Source organism: Miniopterus schreibersii (assembly GCF_964146895.1).
Source record: "Miniopterus schreibersii genome assembly, chromosome: 19".
Taxonomy (NCBI): Eukaryota; Metazoa; Chordata; class Mammalia; order Chiroptera; family Miniopteridae; genus Miniopterus; species Miniopterus schreibersii.
The window spans coordinates 287,448-311,435 of record NC_138119.1 but is presented as its reverse complement, the minus strand read 5'-3'; the positions used below and the strand labels follow the sequence as shown (position 1 = coordinate 311,435).

Genomic DNA, 23,988 nt, shown 5'->3' with positions numbered 1-23,988 from the left:
TCCCAATCCCAATCCCAATCCCAACCACACACACACACACACACACACACACACACGTGTTGCAGGTGTACACATACAGGCCTCTGTCCTCGTAGTTAGCAGCGAAGCCAAAATCCACATGGAATCGCACTGCTGTGCAAAATAAAAATTTTTAAAAAATTGCATTGCCTCTGAAAAGAGAAAAGGGAACTAAAATCGCCAGATCATCTCAAAGGCTCTTTGCAGTTGAGGCTGTTTAATACTTAAGCAGGGTCTGTGTATTCTACCCAGCAACTGGTGAGGAGAAAACTCGGCGATGCTATTGGTTGCCTGGCCCGCCGCCGGCCAATCCTGGGCTCCGAGCGGCCCCTGGAAATCCTGGGACTGCGGTCCCTGGAGGACCCGGGTGCAGGGCTCAGCCCCGACCGCCGCCCGCCGACCGCCGCCCACCCGGGAAGAGGGCGCGTTTCTCCCGCGCCTTCGGGGCGCTCTGCTCTCGGGCTGTGGCTGCGCCCGTGGGCGGGTTCGAGAGAGGCAACCGGGAGTCGCGGTTTGAGCGTCAGCGGAGGAAAGAGGGTGCAGACGTGAATCCCGGCGGGCGGGACGGAGCTGCGCTCCGCGCGGCGGGGGCGGAGGGGACCCGGAGAGGGGCTCCCCGGGGCCTCGGGGTCCGCCCCTGGGGTTCGGCGGGCGGTACCTGGAGGGGGAGGGGACAGCGGCGGGAGCGGGCGGGGGAGGCGCGGGGGCTCCCAGGTGACACCCGCAGGCGCGGAGCCCGGCCCGCGGGGAGCCGCGCGGGGGACCGTGGCTCCGTGGCTTATGCGGGGAGCGTTCCTGCGTCTGTCTGGGGGAGGTGCCTGAGCCGGGGGAGCAAGGTGGTGCCCAGGACACAGGCGGGGGCTCTGATGGCACCAACCCGGGTCACGGGACGTACCTCGATCAGCACTGTGGTGCCAAGTCTCTCTGGCGTGTCCCCCAGGTCTGCGCCCCCGGGCCTGCGGTCGAGGCCTCCCCTGGGTGGCTGGTCCCTGGTGCCATGGAGCCGGCTGCTTCCCTGCCCGTGCCCCTGCCGGACCCCCTGCTCTGCTTCCCGCTCCTCGGCCTGTCCGCTCTGGTCTCAGGTAGGGCGCTGCCCCTGGCTCCTGCACACTGTCCCCTGGGGCTGTGCTCACTCCCGTCCGCGCCTGTGCCCGGGTTGGCACCAGCACCGCCCAGTTCAAAGGCAAATAACCCCAAATAACCAACATATTACCATTCACACTTTTAATTAATGTAAACTATGAATGAGACATTTAACTCTTTTTTTATTCCAAGTTTTCAAATTGTGTATGTGCATTTTACACTGACAGCACATTTCAGTTGGGCCCGGCTGGTGGCTACCATGCTGGACAGCTCCAGTCCCACCTTCCCTCCAGGCACCGGGTTGGCCTGGGGAACAGGAGAAAACCCCTGCCAGCACAGGGTCTGTGGGTGCTCAGTGTGTGCTTCTCTGGGCTCTGTTCTCCAAGCACTAGCAGCCTCAGCAGATGCCGACTGGACAGCTCTCTCTTTTTATTTTAGTTATTTAAAAGGAATTTTGTATTGTGTTGACTTTAGAGAGGAAAGGAGAGAGATTTGTTATTCCACTTATTTATGCATTCATTGTTTGATCCTTGTATGTGGGGATCGAACCCACAACCTTGGCTTATTGGGATAAGGCTCCAAATGGACTACGGGGCCAGGGCCTTTACCAGGCTTCTCTTGCTCCAACCAGCCACAGCTGCTGGCCCCAGAATGCTCAGCCCAGGAATAGCTGCCCCTGGAACAGCCACTTCCTTTCTCGCCCTGGATGTTGCACAGCTGGTGCCCTGCCTGATTCTGCCCCTTTGTCCAACAGCCCAGTTTACTGTCGTGGGGCCAGCTGATCCCATCCTGGCCATGGTGGGAGAAAGCACCATGTTTCACTGCCACCTGTCACCTGAGAAAAGTGCTGAGGACATGGAGGTGCGGTGGTTCCGGTCTCAGTTCTCGCCCGCGGTGCTGGTGTACAAGGGTGGCCGCGAGAGGCCAGAGGAGCAGATGGAGCAGTACCGAGGACGGACCACCCTTGTGAGTGAAGACATCAGCAGGGGGAGGGTGGCCCTCATCATCCACCAAGTCACGGCCCACGACAGTGGCCGCTACCGCTGTTATTTCCAACAAGGCAGGTCCTACGACGAGGCTGTCATGTACCTCCTGGTGGCAGGTGCGTGGTTTCACATCGTTTGGTGGCTTTTTCACAGTGTGACCCTTGGGGAAAGTTTCTCTCCAAATCTCAGGCCCCCCGAACACCACCAGATTTTTGTCCCCAGGCCTGGGATCCGATCCCTTCATTGAAATGAAGGGCCATGAGGATGGGGGTATCCTGCTGGAGTGCACATCTGAAGGGTGGTACCCAGAGCCCCAAGCAGTGTGGAGGGACCCTTATGGTGAGATTGTGCCCGCCCTGGAAGAGGCTTACACCCAGGGCACAGACGGCCTCTTTAGGGTCACCATGGCCGTGATCATCATGGACAGCTCTGTGAGAAACATGTCCTGCTCCATCAACAACACCCTGCTGGGCCAGGAGAAAGACTCTGTGATCTTCATTCCAGGTTAGTTCCAGCCCATGGAGGCAGGATCCCCAGCAGACAAATGGGAACTTAAATGGAACTGATGGAGGCTGGGGTGGGTCCTGGGCCCTGAAGAACTCAGGCTGCAGCTGAGCTGAGGCCTCTCCCCTCATCACAAGGGGAACATCAGGTAGTCTCAAAACTTGAGGAGGAGCCTCTTATCCGAGGGTAAATCTGATAGTTTTCCCCCATTATGGTTCTGATCCTGCAGCAATTTTTAAACATTTAGAACAATCACAAAACATGCAGAGGGCAGGTAGCTGTCTACACCTGATGGTGCTGTGTGCTGAAGCCCTCTCCTCCTGTTCATGGGATTTTCCAAGGACAGAACTGGGGATCGTCTGTCTATCTACAAACATTCTTTCTTTTTTTAGTATATCTTTATTGATTTCAGAGAGAGGAAAGGAGAGGGAGAGAGAGAGATAGAAACATCAATGATGAGAGAGTTATTGATCAAGCCCGCAACCCGGGCATGTGCCCTGACCGGGAATCGAACCCCAATCGCCTGGATCCTAGATCGACACTCAACCTATGAGCCACGCCTGGCCGGGTGATCTACAAACATTCTTAAAGTCATTCAACAAATACTTAGCAAGGCTCACATATGTTCAAGGCACTGTTCTAGAAACCAAAGATTAATCACTGAACAAAATACATGAAGATCCCTAACCTCATGGGGCTTACATTCTAGGGAAGCAGAGGGTAATCAATAAAACAATTAAAGCAAGGAGTAAAATAATCAGTTAAACTTTTATATCAGATGATGATGAGTTCTGTACAAAATTTAATGAGGGGATGAGGCAGGGCGGGATAGGGGAAGGGGAATTGTAATTATGAACAGGATGGTAAGGAAGGGCTTCAATGCAAAGATGGCAGGTGGGCAACTGAGGAATGAGCAAGCCAAGTGGCAAGAACAGCACATGCAAAGGGCCTGAGTCAGGAGCATGTCTGGCAGTTTCAAGGAACCCCAAGAGGCCACTGTGGATGGAATGGATTGAGTTCACGGAGAATCAGAGGAGATGAATTCAGATCTGCAATGGGTCCAGGCCACATGAGGCAATGTAGGTCACGAGTAGATCTTGGCTTTTAGTCTCAAGGAGATACAAAACCCCACAGGGTTTTGAGCAGAGAGATAATCTCACAGAAACAGCTGTGCTGAGGACAGACTGCATAGGATGTGAGCAGAAGCAAGGAGGAGGGCATTGCAGTGCCCAGACAAGAGTGATGGTGGCTGTGCCAGGATGGTGGCGGTGGTTGGCTTTCCTCATCTTGGTCCTTCCCGTGGTGGCTCCACATACTTCTGTCTTCTGTCTTCTGGGCCCTGTCAAGTGACAAAACTAAAACAATTTAGTAACGAGTTTTACGTCCCTTGTTCAAGGGAAAACCATCCATGGATTGGGAGAGGGTGCAGGTCCTCACCAGCAGGGGAGCCTCTTCCTGAGGGATTCTGGGTAAGAGCAAGGGTTACCGAGGTGGAAACAGGCATGACTGACTAGGAGGCCGGGGTTTCCTTGTAAGGCAGTAGGTCTGTTTTCCAGAGGAAGGTGAGTGGCTGAAGCTGAGGGGGAGGATTAGGACAGGTGTCCTTTAGTTGTCCTTGACCATGGGGTGTTTCCAGTCCATGCAGGCTGATGTAAGTGTGGATTTGTGAGATGGGCCGCTGGGGTGGCCTCTTTTTTGTGGGTCCCCGTATAGGAATTGGCTTCATCAGCCCCCAGCTGTGCCCACTACTGTGGGTTTCTGAGGGAGAAGGGGACAGAGCACGCACCTGAGTGAGCTCCTCAGATGTGAATCTCAGGGGCGGTTTCCCTTGTCTCGCTGGGACTTTCCTGGCCTCCTCCAGAGCCCTCTATCCCCAGCATGCCTGCCTTTCCCTGGATGGAGGTCCTGGCCGTCATCCTGCCTGCTGTGCTCCTCACTGTCATCCTTGGGAGCATCGGTCTCATCACGAAACTCCGCAGGGAGAAAGGAGCTCCATCAGTGGACAAAGATTGTGAAAATGAAGAGAAAGAAACTGCACGTAAGAAACTGGGGAAGGAACGTGTGGGAAAAGAGAGAAAGAACATCCAATAAAAGGTAAAAGAGTAACAGGGCAGTTCATGGTCATTCCAAGGACACAGCTCGGGCAGCAGAAGCCTGGGGGACAGAGAACCAGAGACACAGCAGTCAGGCCTTGGAGCTGCGTCCCAGTCACTACCCCTCCAGCTCGCTTTCATATTGTTGAAAGAAAGCCAACCTAAATAAGTACTGATAATCCAGCCACCTGGTCCTCTGATCATTTCTGGAATGTGGACAGTTCCCTGCCTGTGGGGGATGGGATATTGGCTTCACAGAAAGGGCTAGACCTTTGTTTAATACGGGCTAAATTCTAGTTCTGTTGAAGACATTCATTTGTTTCTGTTTATTTTTCAGAGCAACTTCAAGAAGAATTGCGTGAGTTGAGCATTTCCCGAATTGAATGATTCCCTGCTCAATGTGTATTGTTGGTTGCTGTTATCTCCTGAAGCTCACTCACTCTGTCTGTCCCCTTGCAGGATGGAGAAGAGGCCTCTTACACGCCGGTGAGCACCCCTGACAGTCCCTCACGTCCCAGAGCTTCCTCCCCACTAGCCAGCCAAAGGGACACCTGAGCTGAGAGGCACAAGGGGCCACAGTGGGCGGGGACAGGGGGCTGGGCCAGTTCACTAGCAGCATCCCACCCCGTGCAGGATCCCAGCTCTTCCCACAGGGAATTCCGTGGCTCTTGATCAGCTCTTGGCTTCCTTCCCACCCTCACTTTTTAGTATAATTTCATCCATGATGACCAGAGGCCAAGCACACAGAGTGGACCTCCCCACAGTTCTGTTTCAGTAGCTGTTGCTCTTTGGATCCTGCATTAATTTGAAAGAAGACAATACTGGCTGAGGTAGTCACAACCTGGGAGACGGTCCAGGCTGCACAGTGAGGAGTTCTGGGTGGGACAGGCAGGAAGCTGTCCCAAGCCTGTCTCAGGGCTGGACAGATAGGTGCCCCAGGAGGGCACTGATGCTGTGCACAGTCTGCGAGGGGCAGGGACAGGGCACGAGGGAGCCTACAGCCTCCACTTGCCTCCCCTGATGAGCACCTTGCATTTTGTGACTCATCCCCTTCTGCTCACAGGCACCAGAGAATCCAGGTTTTAGTAGATGCCATGGTGCTTGGGCCTTTCCTCTTTAGGTGAATTTCACAATTGTCACTGTCGGAAATACCTACATGGGGAAAGGAGAAAACCATATTAACACAAGGGAACTGTAGGTGGATTCAGTGATAGAGCTGCAGGTGGGGGAGGCCCGCAGAACCTCAGGTGCCTGGAGTACTTCCTGCACCCAGAGAGGTCACTTCAGACCAGGTGTCAAAGCAAAGCCCGGTGGAAACAGTTCCCCCACCTTTTGCCAGACGCACCTCTCAGGTGGCAGGTTGGCGTGTGGGGACATTGTCCGCCTTTGGACCTTCTGAACATTGCCCTTGTCAGTCACTTAAGTCAGATGTCACCTGGTTAAGCTGGTGGAGCACAGAGGACCAATAAGAGGACCCTTTGCTGGTTTAAGCCAAGTTGGAAAGATTCCAACTCAAGAGAGACTCAGAGGTCACAGGTCTTGAATAGAAAAGGGGGCAGATCTGAGAGTGGAGAGAAAGTGGGAGCCATTAATTTCAGCTCATTTGCTAAACTTTCTACATTCTGAGAGCCCCAGTTATTTTCTACCTGGGGCCCCACTGCTTTCACGCAGCAGGTAGAAGTGCAGCCTCGGGGGTTCTCCATCTGTGAGCTGGGATCTGGGATCAAGGGGCCTTCATGGAGATCCCATCCCATGCAAGATGTCTCCCCTAACTCCTGCTTTCTGGGACCTCTCTGAGACCCCAGGCCTAAACCTGGGACTTCTTCTGCAGCTGATGTGGTCCTGGACCCAGACACCGCTCATCCCGAGCTCTTCCTGTCAGAGGACCGGAGAAGCGTGAGGCGGGGACCCTCTAGGCAGAGCGTGCCTGACAACCCCGAGAGATTCGACTGCCGGCCCTGTGTCCTGGGAGCCCAAAGCTTCTCCTCAGGGAGGCATTACTGGGAGGTGGAGGTGCGAAACGTAATGGTGTGGTCTGTTGGGGTCTGTGAGGACAGTGTGGCGAGGAAAGGGGAGGCCCTGCTGGTTCCTCAGAATGGCTTCTGGACCCTGGAAATGTTTGGAAACCAGTACCGGGTCCTGTCCTCCCCTGAAAAGATTCTTCCCCTGAAAGAGCGCCTTCGCCGGGTGGCCGTCTTCCTGGACTACGAGTCTGGAGATGTCTCCTTCTATAACATGAGGGACCGATCGCACATCTACACGTGTCCCCGTTCGCTCTTCTCTGGGCCCCTGAGGCCCTTCTTCAGGCTGGGATCTGATGACAGCCCCCTGTTTATCTGCCCAGCGTTCACAGGGGCCCAGGGTGTCACGGTGCCTGAGGGTGGCTTGGTTCTTCACAGGGCAGGGACCCACTGCAGACGCCAGGACCAGTTCCCTGGCCACAGAGGCGAATAGAGAAGCCCTGGACATCTCTCTTCCCACAGCACAGCGTCCAGAGGAAAAGGCCCTTCTTACTCTGGACACATCATAGAGCCTCCACCACAGGCCCCTGTGACCCCCTCTTCAGTCCCCAGCCCCATCTCCCTCATCAGGCTATTGCTGTTGTACCTCATTTGCTTGTCACCATGGGGCAGGGACCGGTCTCAGGGAAACTAGTGCTTCCACATGGCTCCCAACCAAGAAGAAAGTGGGAGACAGCCACAGGCTGAAAACCTGCTGCTGTAGCATCAGGTGGCATGTTCGGCATTGAACTTGCGTTGACTTCAGATGCCATGGACTCCAGGTGGGGACAACAGGATTCACCAGGACCTGAGGGGATGAGGAGCGACCACTGGACCTCAGAGACAGAGGAAGAGGGACAGAGAGCGGGGAGGAGCCCTGGCTGTTGGCGTGGTTAAGGTGGCCGGGGACCCCAGCATCCAAGGCCCATGCCCACCCTCCCCCGGATTTCCAGCCCACCCAGTAAAGCCCCCAGGCCTCCAAGGATGAGAAACCAAGACAGAAGGAGCAATGACAAGGACACCTCTGGGTCTGGCCTGGCCCAGGTGTCCCTGCAGCAAACACTCTAGGTCACTGAGAATGGCCTGAGGTTTAAGGTCCTGGCTGAGCAGGTGAGCAGTGAACCAGGTTAATCACAAGGTCCAGGTTCAGTGGGGAGACCAGTGGTTTTCAACTTCTTGGTCTCATGATGCCTTTAATACTGAAAAATTATTGAGGGCCCCTAAGGGCTTTTGCTCTTGCTTATATCTGCTAATATTTACTATGTTGGACTGAAAGCCTTTAAAGATGTATTTATTAATCTATTTCAATGACAGTAATAAACTGATTACAGGGTAATATAAAGAACTTTTTTTGTTGCTGTTAAAAATAATTTGTTTGCAAAGGGAAATAAATGCTAGTGAGGTGTGTGGCATTGTTTCATTTGTTTTTCAGGCCTGATGTCAGGTTTAACAGGAGACTGGATTCTCATGTCTGTCAATGTAGGACTTGGAAACCTGTAGAGAGTTTTTATAACAGTTAATTTGAGCAAAACTGAGGGAGCAAGATCTCAGATGCTCTCGAGAACGACAGTTTTGCAGCTTCTCTTCTGCATTTGGGTGAGGGAGGGAACGTAAGGATTTCACAAAGGTGGGAGAAAGGAGAGTTAACAAGACCCGGTGCTCCTTGGAGGGTGATGATGCTCCGAGGGGCCCGAAAAAGAGGATCAGTTCTGGCGTTTGGACAGTGTGTTACCCTAGATGCCCAGGACAGTGGACAGGGCTTCCTTAAGGGGAAGGTAACCTTTTACTAAAGAATTACAGGCCTGGGGCTCAGTGCCCATAAAGACCTGCCCAGGTAGGGGTTGTGTTCACATCACCTGCTGAGGTTACTGCAGGTCGCTGATTCACTAAGGAGCCTTTTCACTTGCAACACCTGGCGGAGCCTTGAGACTCAGAGCAAGAGGCATCTCAACAACCACAGTGCAGACAAGCAGGTAATGTCCGGTTTCATTTTCTTCCTGGGGAATTCACTTCGTTAGGATTCCCTTCTTCCTTTTTCTTGCATTAAGGGACCCTTCTCATTCAAAAGCCATGGCCTGGCCTGGTGTCTCGGTTGGATGCAGCATTTCCCGTGTGCCAGATGTCTGCCGATTCCACCCCAGGACAGTGCGTGTTCCCTCTCTCTCTTCCTCTCTCTCTCTCTCTCACCAATAAAAAGAGATCCTCAGGTGAGAATTAAAAAACAACAACACAGTTTCTGGTGAATTTTAATTACTTGTGCTGTGCGTTGCTTCCCTGGAAGCCCTCCTTTCCAACACTGGTCTCCATGTGGCCTGAGTCTGAGCTCACCCACTGAGAGCAGCCTTCTCTGTAGGGCTACTTCCTGAAAACAATTAGTGGCAATTATCTAACTTGCACCTGCCTGAGATGGTGCACAACCAGTGGATCAGAAAATAGGCTAAGCACGGACTCCCATGGAGGAGCAGTCGGCCTCCAGGTGACAGACAAGCTCCTTTCTAAACAAGTGACCGGAGCTCAGCCAGCAGAAACCTTAAGCAGCCACCCAGGGCAACCACTGGCCTTCGTTCCCTAACCTCCCTCCTCTGACACCAGTTCCCTCTTCTGAGGCTTTAGCTGCCCCAGTCACTCTGCTTCCCCTCTCCCCCAGTCATTTTTGTCAGGACATATTTGCCGTGGGAAATTAGGGTTTCCTTCCATTGTTCTACAAACAAGGCCCTAAAGCCCATCTTCCTGCAGAAGGGAAAGGTTCCATTGTATGCAGGTCAGTGGCTCTTTGCTTCTCTGGGACTCTGAGCTCCTGACCCCATGGATTCAAAGCCTGGGGATACACAGACACGAAAAGCGAAAAGCAGGACAGCCGTTTAGTGGTGAGGACAGAGGAGAGGAGGCTGGTAAACTGCCTCCCATGCTCCTGAGGAGACACACGGGTCTCGGGTTGTGACGGTAAGTTTGGCTAACCTTTCTCCTTCAATTAACTGGAAGGCTCGCTAATGTGAAGCCGATGACTAGGAAATAGGCTGGTACAGGGGAGGGACTGTGGGGACAGGCGCCCTGGGAGTGGAGACCGGCACAGTCAGATGAGGTCTTCTGAGGGTACTCACAATCCCCACAGTGGAAACAGAAGACTCAGCTGCAGTGTCACAGAACAGAACTAGTGAGTTTTAGGGTGAATGAGGACGGTGATTTCTCTGTCTCTGTGTGTGTGTGTCTCTCTTGTCCTTGGACCAGTGGTTTGGGCCCCTGCCTCTGTCACTAACTGTACTCCCTCAAGTATGCAAATGTGTAAGAGAGAAGGGCCCTGCCTGGGCCTTGCCCTGGGCTTCTGAAACTGACACCAAGTGGAGACTGGATATCCTGAAGTCAAACTTCTCGATTTCCACAAATTGGCCTCAGGTACAGTCTATTTTTTGATTGAAAGGCATGTTCTGCTTTCTTTCAGTGCATGGATGAGCCTTTAGGGGGTGCCCCGACTCAGTTAGACATTACCATCCCTGCAGCTGGGAAGGAAGAGCATTTCTGGAGGACATCTCTCTTTTGGCTGACAATACTCAACCCCTTCCCCCCACACACAGACACAGAAAGCCAATGAGATTATCTGCAAAATACAGAGTTTCTCTAATGAAAGTTCGACCTTGCTATATTTATTGTCCCATTTCACACAATTTGTCTCCCAGCATCACGTAAAGGTCTGAATAAGTGAACCTAGGACCCTATTTCCTTGGAAACTCTAAAGAGCTATGCAGCGTTCTGCCCAGAAATCCCATATTGGACATTCAGACCTACGTTGGAAATTAGGCTGCTTCTCTATGTCAAAGTCACCTGGACCCTCTAAGCAAGACTGGAATGTTCCCATTTTACTGCTATGATTTCAGGCAGCAAGCCATGTTTTAAAAATTTATCTTTATTGTTGAAAATATTTCCCCCATTGGCCCCTTTTACCCCACTTCTGCCCTGTCACCAGGCATTTACTGAGTTATTATCTGTGTCCATGGGTTATGCATAGAAGTTCTTTGGTTAATCTCTTCCCAGCCCACCCCCATTCCCTCTGATATATGTCAGTCTGCTGCTTGCTTCCACGTCTCTGTGTCTCTTTTGTTCGTCAGTTTATTCTGTCCATAGGCGTGAGCATGCTCCTTGGAGGGACAGCATGCCTCCTACATTTATATTTTAAACACAACATTGGTGCTTCGGGCATTTCAGAACTGTGTTCTGCTTCATAGATGTGTGGAAGCACCCAGGGGGAAGTGCACTGATGTCTGCAACTTTCAAGGCATCAGATGAGTAATCAAGGATACCGAGATAAACAGAAGATTAGTGTACAATGAAGTCAGCATGTGTAACACAATGTTCACTGTAAACAGAAGCTACAGACAGCTGCAGGCAAGGAGAAATAAATAACCTGAAAATCCAAATGCAGCAAAGAGAAGGATGGAGAATGGATGAATCTTCTCAGCAACACCCCAAATGAAAATTCTCTGAAAAATGTACAACATGCCCATCGGTCCCTGACAGCACTGCCTCTGGAAACCTGAAAATTGTACTACTTGGGAATAGACCTGAGACCTGAATATCTGAGGTGCCACAAAAGGTGTCGTGAGTGTAGTTTTTCTGTGTCTTTCTGTTCATGCTTTCACTGGGCTCTGCTGTAGAAAATGTTAGCAAAGGGCCACAACGACTGTACAATTAACATACAAGTTCTTCTCACACATTAACATCTGTTCATTTGTCTTAGTTCTGCTGCTAAGTCCATTCTGATATAAAGGAAAGAAAGCAGACGTATGTAATAAAGACCTGATCATACACCCACCCCCAGGAGTGGGTCAACATGGTAAACACACAGAGAGACGCGGAGTGTGGAGATCAGTGCTGGAGCTGGTCCTCACTGCTACCACCCAATACCGAGTGTACCTTCACACTAACCTTGCCCCTGGTTTCTGCCCAACAACTGATGAGACACTGCTCTGAGTCAATCACAAAACAACTGCTTTCAAAAGAGGGTTTGCACTGTTTCCTGTCCTGAACAAGCTTTCGGTTTCCCCACACTTCCGCATCAGAGACTCAACCATACTGGCATTCTTCGTTCCATGATTTTCAGCTGGAAGTGCCAAGGGTAAGTGTGAGTCTTCAGGTGAGGGCCCAGGTGGAAGCACAGAGGCAGGGCAAGGTAAGGCCCAAGTTCCGAAATCTGTGGCAGGGAGACAAGCGGAATGAAGGAGCTCGACAACTGCATGTTCCTAGGGACTTCCTGTGGCCAGAAACGAGCAAAGGCCTTTTACAGTCCCTCCTGATCAACCCTGGGAATGTGTTCTAAGAGATTTCAAAGAGATGTGTGTGTGTCTTAAATATTTATATGTAAAGCTGTTCATTAGAGAATTATTTGAAACATAGAAAAATCTGAACCAGTGTATAGATACAAGAGTTGGAGAATAGATAAACAACATTGTCTGACGGTAGAGGGATTTCCAGTCCACCCATCTGCTGGCCATCTGGACCTCCTCTTTGCAGAAACGTCTATTCAGGTCCTCTACCCATTTTTTAACTTGGATTGGATTTTTGTACAGTACTTTGTATGGGTTTATATATAAACGATGGATAGCAACCCCTTATTTCATGTCTCATTGTCAAATATCTTCTCCCATTCAGTATGTTGTCCTTTGGTTTTGTTAAAATTTCCCTCACTGTGCAAAAACTTTTTAACTTGGCATGGTTCCATTTGTTTATTTTTTCTTTTGTTGCCTTTGCCTGAGGACACACATACAAAAAGATGTTACTCAGAGCGTTCTCATAGAGTTTATTGTGGACGTTTTCTTCTAGTTTTGTGGCTTTGAATTTTACATTTAAATCTTTCATCCGCTTTGAATGTGGTGTTTAGTCTTGTATGTGGTGTAAGAAACTGATCTGTCCAGATCTCCCAGCACCATTTAGAGGAGACTGTCTTCACCCCATTGTATATTCCTGCCTCCTTTATTGCAGATTAATTGAACATATAAGTCAGGGTTCATTTCTGGGCTCTCCATTTCTCACATTGAACTATGTGTCTGTATTTATGCCAGAACCACGCTGTTTTTATTTGTGTAGCCTTGTAATATAGTTTCATATCAGGGAAGGTGGTTTCTCCACTGTTGCTCTTTCTCAAGGTTTCTTCCATTAGTTGGGGTCTTTTGTGGTTCCATATACATTTTAGGATTGAGAAAAAGGCCATGGGTATTTAATAGGGATTGTCTGAACCTGTGTATTGCTTCAGGCAGTAAGGACATGTGACAATGTGAATCCTCTCAGCCCATGAGCACAGTGCCCCTTCCATTTCCTTGTACCCTCTTCCGATTCCTTCTTCAGTGTCCTGTAGTTTTAGACCACAGGTCCTTCCACTCTTTGGTTACATCTATTTCTAGGTACTTATGCTTTTTGATGAAATTCTAAATGAATTTTTACAATTCTTCCTCTGATTTTTCATTATTGCTGTATAGAAATGCAGCAGGTTTCTGATTTTCTATCCTGCCACGTTACTGAGTTCAGTGATTAGTTCTCATAGTTCTTTGGTGGAGTCCTCAGGCTTTTCTATCTGTCGTATCATGTCTTCTGCACCTGGTGAGAGTTTTGCTTCCTCCTTTCTGATTTGTATGCTTTTTATTTCTTTGACTTTTCTGACTACATTAGGTAGGACTTCCAATACTGTGCTGAGTAGAAGGGGTAATTCGTGTAAGTGGAATTTGTGGGTCAAACGATAAAGCATTTTAAGTCATTATGCATATTTATGTGGTCAAAATACATCCAGAAATATTTATATTCATATGAAATACAGTATATAATTACCTTTATAAATTATTTAAATTTATTTTTTAATTCAAATTTGTCTATAATCAAAACAATAAAATAAAATAAATAGCCTCCAAAATAGGTGGAAATATATTCCTCGCTTAAAAAACTTTAAAAATATAGAACGTTCAAATAATTTCAAGATTATATGGTGCAAAGGACTTCAGCTTCTGCTCTGAGTGAAATGGGAGCCCTGGAAGGGGCTGAGTAGAGGAGCCACCTGGTGTGAGTCAGCAAAGTTCTGGCTGTGGTGTTGAGCAGAGACTGTAGGGGGCACCAGTGGACTCGGGGACTCAGAGAGGAGGGTCCTGCATAATCAGAGTGTGATGATGGAGGCCTGGACCTGACTGTCCCAGGAAGTGTGGGTAAGGGAGGGCTTCTGAGCACATTTGGACAGTGGAGCCAAGGATGTCCTGGTGACTAGGGTTAAGGGACACACATTTCACGTTACATGTTTTATGGGTGATTTCCCACGTTGGCATCAAAGGTTAAAGACTCCCAAGCAGACATCTCAGAGGAGCCCTGGGGTCAGCAGTGATGGGGGTTGCACCCCGAGTCTGCCCTAGGGAGGCAGAAGACTCCATGTGGAATTCTCCATCTTCCAGGTCGTCATTTCTCCTTCTGGAGCCTCTCTGTCTGCTCAGCAGGTAACAATGGTGAGGTCCCTGGCCTTCCATCTGCTGGACCTCCCTGTGTGCCTCGCCTTGGTCCAGCTGCTCACCCCCTGCTCAGGTAGGGAAAGGTTCTGCATTATGTATGTGGAGTGTTACCTATAGAGCCCAGTCAGAACCTTGGGCTCCTCCCCACACCTGGGAGGCCCATCCAGACTGTACTTCTGTGATGTCAGGAGTGCCTGCCTAGGTGTTTCTTACCTCCCCCTCCCTTCCTGGGACACCCCCTTACCCTCTGGCCCCAACCCCCTCTAATGAAGCACCCCCTTCTGCTGACCAGCTCAGTTTGCTGTGATTGGACACCCTGTGCCCATCCTGGCCATGGTGGGTGAAGATGCTGAGCTGCCCTGTCAGCTGTCCCCAGAGATGAGCGCTGAGACCATGGAGCTGATGTGGGTGCGACCCAGCCTCAAGCAGGTGGTGTATGCATATGCACATGGCAAGGAAGAAATACAGATACCAGAGTATCGAGGGAGAACTTCCATTTTAAGACAGTACATCACTGAGGGGAAGAATGTTCTCTTGATTCGCAACCTCCGAGCCTCTGACAGTGGAATCTACGTGTGTTATTTCCAAGATGGTGATTTCAATGCAAAAGCCCAGATGGAGCTGAAGGTTGCAGGTGAGTCTGAGGTTTGTTCTGAGCTCCTTCTGCCATGGGGCCTGGGGACAGAGGCTCAAAGCCCACCTCACAGCACCTCCAGCAACTCAGCAGCAACTGTTTCCCAGCCTCCAACTCTGCTTCTCTGGGGCCCTTGACAGACCCACATTTTCCTCTAGGAAGGGTTCCTCCTGTGTCAGGTGAAGACCACCAGGGTCTAAACAGCGAGGTGGGGTCAGGAGTAGGAAGGATGAGAAAACCTCCCCTCAGTGGGGGGCACACAGTTGATTGGGTTCAGCTGTGCCAGACAGTGGCCACGGGCCCTCCAGGTGCACAGGGCTGTGGTCCAGGGAGGCTGAAGTGCAGGGACATCACCTGTGCTGCCCATGTCCTCTAACCAAGGCCCAGGATCACACCTGTAGTTGAACAGGTTGATTTTAGTCCATGTTGCAGTGAGGGAGATGCACCCATGTGGAAACCAAGGGGTGTCTCAACGAGAAGGTGTCAGGGAGACTTGCATAACATTTGGGCTGATAGGGGCGTTGGGTTTATGGAAGGAGGGCTTGGCTCTGGGTGGATGCTGTCGGGATGGTGTGGGGATGTAACTGGCCACTGAGCCAGGATGGGAGGTTTGCTGGCTGCTGTGGTCTGGACACTTCGTGTTCTCTGTGCTCAGACCCGATGGCTGAGTGGTGGTGGTTTTGTTCTCACTCATCACAGGGACAACACACCCTTGTCTGATGCTGCTGTTCCATGAATCGCTAATGTCCACTCAAGTCAGGGTTGCATTTCTCTTTCTCAGGGCACAACCCTGCCCTGTGGCTTCTGCCCGGGCCGGTCACTGAGGAGCCTCACAGAGGAAGGAAGATGGGTGTGGAGGGTCCTGTCTTTCTCCCTGCAGGTCCCCCTCAGCCAGCTACAGTCCCTTCCTGGAGACCACAGCTCCTCTTAAGAAAGCCTTCCCTATAGGACTCTGTCCTTGCAGGTCTTCAAAGGCTTCCTCCCTCCTCAGCTTGGGTTAAGAGTTTAGGGACTGGTGGTAACAGCTCCACTGTCCTGGCCCTGGCTCAGCTCTCTCCCATGAAGGTTTTCCTCCCTCTCCACAACATAATGGAAGTTTCCCTGAGTCCAGAGACCAGAGAAAAATGGTGTCATCAATAGGTTAATTATATCAAGAGTTTACCAAGGTGCCTTACATACAAGGAACAGCCTTTTAGGCAGCAGTACAACATGCATGTCCTCTCCACCACATGGCAAAGGCTCAGGCTTATGCATGACAGGCAGGGGAGATTGGAGCACTGGAATATGACCCACCAGACAAGGGGGAAGGACTTACATGCTTGCCTAGGGCAGGGTGAGGGCCAGTTTTAGGAACCAGCAGCCTGGGGCATGGAGGAGGGATCCAGCTGTCTCTAAGGGATTTTAGGGGAAGCAATCTCTGTTCAGGCCAACATCTAGCTAGATCTACTATGAGGTCCAGGGATGGTCAGGTAGTGGTCACATCATGCAACAGTCCCTACTGCACAACACACTTTGTAAACAGCTCCTTAGTGAACCTGCTTGTGGTACCTAGTGCGAGTGAGCTCCTCATTCCTGATGGGATCCTCACCAATACAGAGGAGTCCCCATAATCAGGCTCATTTTTCCTTCCCCAGCCCTGGGCTCTGATGTTCACATTAAAATGAAAGGTTATGAAGATGGAGGGATCCGTCTGGAGTGCATGTCTGCAGGCTGGTATCCACAGCCCCAAGTGGAGTGGAGAGATGACAGGGGACAGAGCTTGCCAGCTGTGGCCTCACCTGTGGCTACAGATCCCACAGGTCTATATGCAGCCACATCTTCTGTGATCCTGAAAGATGGCTCTGGGAAGGAGATCTCCTGTATCATCAGAAATCCCCTGCTCAGCCAGGAAAAGACAGCCAGGCTTTCCATTGCAGGTGAGTCCCTGCTCGACACTCTGCTTAGCTGTGGACACTGGGGAAGGAGGCCTGACTGTGTGCTGCTGACTTGGGTCTTTGCAGGGAACATAAGGACAGAGCAGGGACCTGGCTGCTTCTTTCCCCATGAAGCTGATTATGTCACAAACATCTTTCCATATTTTCTGCATGTTACAAACTGTGACACCCAACAGGAATTGGGGGCAAGTGGTAAAGATCGGCAAACACATGGGAAAATATAAGTACAACCATGTCTTGGAGAAAGGGCTGATCTCGTTAAAACATAAAACAGCCCAGTAGAAAATGAGCCGAGAACCTAAATTATCAGTTCACCAGAAAGGAAATTACCTCACAGCAGGATCCCAGTCTCACTGAGTAGGGAACCGGTTCCACCTGGGAGACTGGCAACAGTAGGAAAAGCAAGGTGGTTGGTAACACAGCCGATGGCAGGGTGGTGGGGGGACAGCCACTCTTAGACGTTTGTGGCTATAATTTGGTATATTTTTGGTATAAATTGTCACATCTTCCATTGGGGACAATAGAACAATCTTTATCCAAATTATTTATTGATCCTAAATCCCACTTCTGGGGTTTCATCTGACAGATCAGCTTGGGTTGTATGAAATGGCCCATGTACAAGGTTACTTCTTAGAGCATCAACTATAATAATAAAAGTTAGAGACCGAGCCAAGGCCCAGCAGGGGGCTCCTGTGCAGTGGGCTGCAGTGTGGAGGAAACACGGACCTGCTCTCCGTGCTGATGCAGAAAGGTCCCCGAGACCCAGGATGCAGCCCAGCTTGTAGGGATGCTGTCTTTGGTGTAAGCAAGAAAAAGGAGAATATATTTATGTTTTTTAGATTTAATAAAGACGTGCATGGCACTCACTGTGCGTCAGGCACTTTATGAGCTTTAACTTAATCCTTTCACCAGCTAGGGCACCAGGAACAGAAAGGTTAAGTCATTAGTACAAGGTCACAGAGCAGGTCAGGCCGAAGACCCAGAATTTGAACCCAGGCCCTCCAACCCCAAAGTTCACACCCTTCATCCTCATGTTAAGCTGAGTAATGAGAAGCTGATAAATGGGGGAGGGACAAGGGAGTGGAGGGGAGACTTCACTGCTTTGTACATATATTTTTTGATATTTGAATTATCTCCATGTGAGAGGCAGACATTTCAAGAAAATAAAATTTATTATGTGACTGGAAGAGTTCTGGGATCCTTTGGGGGGAGAGAGGTCACCTCACCTCCCGAGATACCCCAGGGCCCCGCCTGGCGGGCGGCTGAGTCTGTCCCTCTGCAGGTCCCTTCTTCTGGAGTGAGCAACCCTGGCAGGTGGCCGTGGGGGTGACCCTGCCGGCTCTGCTGGGGTTCCTGGCGGTGGCTGGTTTCTTCCTGTGGCGACAGCAGAAGAGAATCCATGTCCTGTGGCAGGAGAAGGAGAGGGAGCGAGAGGAGAAGGAAGCGGTGGGGGCCCGGGAGCAGCGTGAGCGAAGCGCCAAAGGTGAGCCCGGGGGCAGGAAGGGCGACCTCCCTGCCCCATCCCAGGCACCCCCCTCGGGTCCTCCTCTCTATCCCCATAACACGGCTCTTTTTTAAATTTTTTTTTTTTTCTGCTTATTTACAGAGAGTCTGCAGGACAAACTCAGTAAGTGCTGATCCCGGCCACCGGGGTTCTGGGGCCCTGCTTGATGCGCGGCACCGACCCCCCTCTTTTTCCCTGCAGGGAGGAGACAGGTCCAGTACCTGGCACGTGAGTATCCCGGTCCCGGCCTCAGACTCTGCTCCCCTATTTCCAGCCCCTTCCTCGCCCCTCCCCGCCCCGGGAAGAATTAAGGGCCGTGATCTGGGGAACCCGGGGCAGGGGCCTTTCTCGGGGCAGGAAGGAATTTCAGTCTGTCTGCACCAGGGGCCGCTCGTTCAGGGATGTCCAGGGAGCCCCAGAAAGGAAAGGGGGCGATGGGCTCAGTGCGTGCAGCCTGCCCTCCCGCCTGCTGCTTTACCGCATCTGTAGCTGCTCAGGGGAAGCAGAAGGAGAGAGGAGAGTGTCTCCTAGCGAGAGGAGTGGCTCCAGCCTCAGCTGTCAGGGTTTGTCTTAACTGCTGAAAAAACAATAGCATCTGAAGTTTTCTCATTAATTTCCCAATTCTTTTGGAAGTAGGCGGGAAATAACGCAGATTGAGATAGATGGACCCCAGCACACATCTCCATCCAGTACCACAGGGCGAGCCTGTGCTCAGGTGCAGGACTGAGATGGGCACCACTTACCCCAGGGGTGGGATCCTGACCCCAGTGGATGCCTGCAACCGCGGATAGTTCCACACCCTGTGTGTACCCGGGTGTTTGCTTTTCACTTGAAGGAAGGCTCCTCATTGGCAAACCCGAGTTGCCTGCGTCACTGCTCTGGGCCTTGGGGCCCTTACTCAGTTAAATAAGGGTGACGTGAACACAAGCACTGTGACACTGGGACAGCTGACCTGATCTCAGGAGGCTCCTAAGAGGCTAACGGGGGGAGGTACACAGGGTGGACCTGCTGGATAAGGGGATGGTTCACGCGTTGGCAGGTTGGAGATGGATGGAAGCAGATTTCATCACCCTACTCAGAATGATGTACAATTTAAAGCTTATAAATGGTTTATTTCTGGAATTTTCCATTTATTACTTTTTGACAGGTTTTGAGGGAAGGTACCTGAAACTTCAGAAACAAAGGCCACGGATAAGGGGTGACTGCATATAGATTCGTACAAAACAGATCTGGGGTGACAGCTGGGAAAGCTCCTACACGGTGCCTGTGGGGTCACTGGATACAGTTGATTTCAAAGAGGAGGGGGGATCAGGGAATCAAACAGGCAGAGGGAGAGGCAGGAAGGGTGGGGTGGTCAAGACAGAACAGTAGATGCCAGCAAAGGAAGAGACAGAAACTGACTCAAAAATAACAGTTCAGGTGACCCTCTGCCCGTCTTCCCTTGCAGGTGAGAAGGCTGTGGCCTATGCTGGTGAGTGACTCAACCTCTCTGGTTTCCTGGCACCTGTGTAGGAAGCATTTACCCCTCTCTGTGCTGGTGTGTGATAATCACATCCAGCTCAGAGGCTCATTTTCTGTGGAGTCCCACCCCCTCCTTTCTGGACACCCAGAGAGGACCTTCCACATGCAGTGTCCCCTCACCCTGCTGACACACCCACACCTGGGCAAAGCCTGGCCATGGCGCCCACAGCCCCAGGGTGATGGAGGGAAGCCCAACACTCAGAGAGGCTTTATGCCTGATCCACAAGCTGTACTTGAAGGGAACTGGATGTTGGAAAAGAGGGAGGAAAGCAGAAGAGGCTCAGTGAGGAGAGTGGGTGGGGGGAAGACAGAACTAATGGCCTTTCCTTGTCTGTGTCTCCTTCCTTTCAGTGTTGAAGACCACCTACCAACCTGGTGAGTGAACCACTGTGTGTCCTCTGGGACAACCACCTAGGTCCCTGCTCCCTTTTCTTCTCTAACTCTTCACTGGGAGAGTTCTGGGTGGGTGACTTGAGGTCCTGGTCTCCAAGGTGGGCCCATCTGCTGCCGAGACCCCAGAGAACCAGGGGCAGCTGCTGTCCTGGGCTTCCCCAGGTGTGTGTGGGAAGGAGGAGGCTGAGGGCTGAAGCTGGAGGAAGGGGTAGGAGAGTGAGGATGTGACCTGACCAAGCTCTGCCCCCTCCTGCCCTGTGTGCCTGTGTGTACTCAAGTTGTGCAAGGATTCTGAGGTTTAGTCTCCTCGTTAGATGACGGTGGTCATTCCCACTATGTCAGGGTTGAGGTGAAGACTAGGTGAGGTAATGAATGTGCATCGGTCAAAACAGCAATGGCTTGGTCAAAATAGCTCTTTGATGGTAATGACTGTGGCAAGGGCAAGGTTCTTAAGACTTAAAAATGATGCTGGCAACTCCTTAGAACATAGCAGATGGTTCTATAGGATGATTTGCTCACTGGGGTGTCAGGTTGGAGTGGACATTCGCCTGGACAATCTACACAGATTAATAACAGCTATCAGACCCGTTACAGCATTTTTTATATACTATAACTTGGGTACATGTGATTGACAGGACAAAGGGACAAAGAATATGGCAGCTCCTGCCGACAACTGCTGGGCTTCCTGTGGTGGACGATTCTTTACAACCGATTTTATCACCAGTCTGGTGTCAACATAAGAAATATTCAAACCTCTAGAGAATTGTTATGACTTTGTTTGAGTGCAACTGACAATTGCCAGGAAGCAAAATCTAAACGGATTTTAAAATATGCTTCAAAAGTGGTAGTTTTCCCCCTTATTTTATACATTACAATAAAAAATAGGAGGTGTAAGTGGGTTACATGAAGTCCACTGGTGATAGGTTTGGGAGGCAGGAGAGAGCAAAGCTGGGTGGGGAAACTCTGGAACTGGATAATAAAAAGTGAAATGATAGACACATACGTCTTTTGCATGGTGGGTGCAGAGTAGTTAACAGTCCACAGCTAACAGGGCAACAGTGAGGGGATTCATGGTCTGTGCTCTAGAGGGGTCCTGAAAACGGGAAGTTACCTTGGTGTTCCAAAGGTGTGTTATCATAGATGCCAAAAGACAATACACAGCTCAATTAAGGTCAAGACTGACTTTTGTCAGGGAAGATTCCAGTCTAGGACATGAGGACCCACCATAAGCTGCCTTTAGTTAAAAAGTTTTAATTTAAGAACATCCTATGTGATTGCTTCAGTTCTCTGAGTTTGTAAGGCCACCGTGCAGCCCCTGAGAGCATATCAGTTTCAGTATGTGACCCCGTTTTGTCCACAGTATTGACCTTGGTTGTGATGCCATTCTAGCTGTTACTAACAAAAATGTTTGTGGCTGCATTTAAGGAACACAGACAAACATGACCCAAAGGCTTTGCTGTGCTTGCTAAGGACAGTGAGGTGGGCCACAGGTCACAGCATGAAGAGGTGAAAGAAATTCATGACACGGACATGGAGTTGGTTTTGTTCACAGGGAATCTACACCGTGATTAAAGAGGGTTTACAGAAGGAACTACTTGGGGTGCAGGGTGGGGAGTGGCCTTGAGGGAAACCAAGGATGAATGCTGTCCCAGGGCTCACAACAGTGGGAGTTGTCCCCACCCTTAGGCCCAAGGCAGAGGGACTAGAAAGCTTCAATGGATTTAGGAACAGGCTGGGCTCAGGGAGAAGCTGCCTGAGAGGAGTCCTGCTTTGTTAGAGCATCTCCATAGGAGGAGGTGGGAAGGCAGTGCTGTGCCTCTCTTTCCTTTCTGCTCCCAGTCTTCAGCTAGTACCTGCCCTGGCCAAACCCAACAGGTAACCAGAGGCAAGGGAGCCCAGTGATGCTGTCCAAGGAGGACTACTTCCTGGGGCCAGAGGGTGGGGACAGCTGGGGAGTGGATCCCAGAGCATGTAGAGCCCCCAGCATGTCCCCAAGCAAAGCAGAGACATGGTCTCTATTATCACACCAGGCACTTCCTCCATGACCAGCCTTGGACTAAATATAGCACATTTTGTCTTACTGTATTCTAGAGATCAGTATTTTTACTCCTATTTTACAGATATCAAATTGAGAGTGGAGATCCTACATAGGTTGGGTCTATAGGAAAAGAGACTGTGCAGAGAAGGAAGTCATCCAGCTCAGGAGGGTAGAGCGAGGGCTGGAATTTGAATCTATGTGACTATACAGCATAGGTGGGCATGGACATTTGGGGAGGGAAACAGGAAAAAGGTAGAAGGAAGGCACCAGCTGAAGAAGCAGGTTAGGCAGACCCCCACCCTCCTCTGCCTCCCCTTCCTCACAGACAAAAGGCACCTGTTGTTTCTCTTGGCATTGCTGAGGGTCACATCAGGGCAGGCTGGGGACCTCACACTCTGGGCTCAGCCTTGAAGGCTGAGGCTCTGAGGACCGGGAACCATGGCTGATCCCACTCCATCTCTGAACCCTCTTCAGCGGATGTTATTCTGGACCCGGACACTGCGCACCCCAATCTCCTTGTTTCTGAGGACCGCAGGAGCCTGCAGTGGACAGACACAGAGCAGAGCCTGCCAGACAACCCCAGAAGATTTTCTGGGAATTTCTGTGTGCTGGGCTGTGAGAGTTTCACGACCGGCAGACATTTCTGGGAGGTGGACGTGGTAGGGAGAACACAGTGGTATGTTGGGGTGTGTAGAGAGAATGTGGAGAGAAAATGTTTAATTAAATTAAACCCCGAGAGTGGATTCTGGATAGCGGGGATGTATAAGGTGAATGACTGTCAGGCTCTCACGGAGCCCCGGACCCCACTGTCATTTGGTGACCCTCCTCGAAGAGTTGGGGTTTTCCTGGACTATGAGAAGGGGGAGGTGTCATTCTACAATGCCATCGATGGATCACATATCTACACCTTCACAAACACCTCTTTCTCTGGGCCTCTGTGGCCTGTTTTCAGGATTTTGCTCTGGGATCCCACTGCCTTGACCATCTGCCCAGCCCAAAGAGAAGTAGGGAATGCCCTTGTGACTGTCCCAGTGCCTGACCCTTTCCTGGAGACCACAGTGGCCTCAGGCTCAGCTGATGGGAATGAGGACCCTCAAGCTGAAGTAACGTCTCTGCTTCTTGTTGCCCAGCCTGGAGCCCAGGGCCTCCTTAAGAGCAAAGTGTCACAGTGATAAAGTACTTTCTAAAAACACTGAGTGGATGAGTCCGGGGGCAGCTGTGGCCGCGTGGCCACGCCGGCTGGACGCCCACTGCCTCAGCTCCCTGCCTTCTTGCTCCACTGGCTGCTCGCTTCCCGCCACACGAGGCCTCCTCGGGGACTCAGGTGCTGTGTTCTTACTCTGCGGGGAAGTAAAAGAGTGCTGTAGGGTGAGAAAAACATGCCTCCCAAGTTTAAGCGCCACCTAAATGATGACGATGTCACTGGTTCTGTGAAAAGTGAAAGGAGAAATCTTTTGGAAGATGATTCAGATGAAGAAGAGGACTTTTTTCTAAGGGGACCATCTGGACCAAGAGTTGTTCTGAGAAATGATAAAATTAAGCATGTTCAGAACCAGGTGGATGAAGTTATTGATGTCATGCAAGAAAATATCACAAAGGTAATTGAAAGAGGGGAGAGACGAGATGAACTTCAGGACAAATCAGAAAGCTTATCGGATGACAGAACCGCTTTTAGCAACAGATCCAAACAGCTTCGGGGGCAGTTGTGGTGGCGTGGATGCAAACTAAGAGCCATCATGGCGCTGGCTGCAGTCATCCTTTTATTGGTGATCTTCATTCTTACAGTTGTGAAATACCGCACTTGA

The 23,988-nt window shown here is 50.9% G+C and overlaps 2 protein-coding genes and 1 pseudogene across 3 annotated transcripts in view; 2 read left to right on the top strand and 1 right to left on the bottom strand.

Moving 5' to 3' along the window:
• LOC308548950 (histone H2B type 1-C/E/F/G/I) overlaps nucleotides 1-23,988 on the bottom strand; it is a 329,370-nt gene that overhangs the window by 147,678 nt on the left and 157,704 nt on the right. The gene's annotated exons all lie outside the window — the stretch shown is intronic.
• Nucleotides 426-23,586, top strand: LOC308549315 (uncharacterized protein). The gene is made up of 18 exons (XM_081121861.1): nucleotides 426-555; nucleotides 959-1,100; nucleotides 1,856-2,203; nucleotides 2,310-2,591; nucleotides 4,453-4,629; nucleotides 5,022-5,042; nucleotides 5,144-5,170; nucleotides 6,516-7,137; nucleotides 11,710-11,794; nucleotides 14,106-14,232; nucleotides 14,452-14,793; nucleotides 16,428-16,709; nucleotides 18,010-18,210; nucleotides 18,334-18,354; nucleotides 18,433-18,459; nucleotides 19,679-19,702; nucleotides 20,104-20,127; nucleotides 22,658-23,586. The coding sequence occupies exons 2-18, from the start codon at nucleotides 1,016-1,018 to the stop codon at nucleotides 23,353-23,355; spliced, it is 3,393 nt and encodes a 1,130-aa protein (XP_080977987.1). The 5' UTR covers nucleotides 426-555; nucleotides 959-1,015; the 3' UTR covers nucleotides 23,356-23,586.
• Nucleotides 23,563-23,988, top strand: LOC308549467 (vesicle-associated membrane protein 4 pseudogene; annotated as a pseudogene). Its single transcript has one exon. The product of its transcript is annotated as a vesicle-associated membrane protein 4 pseudogene (transcript).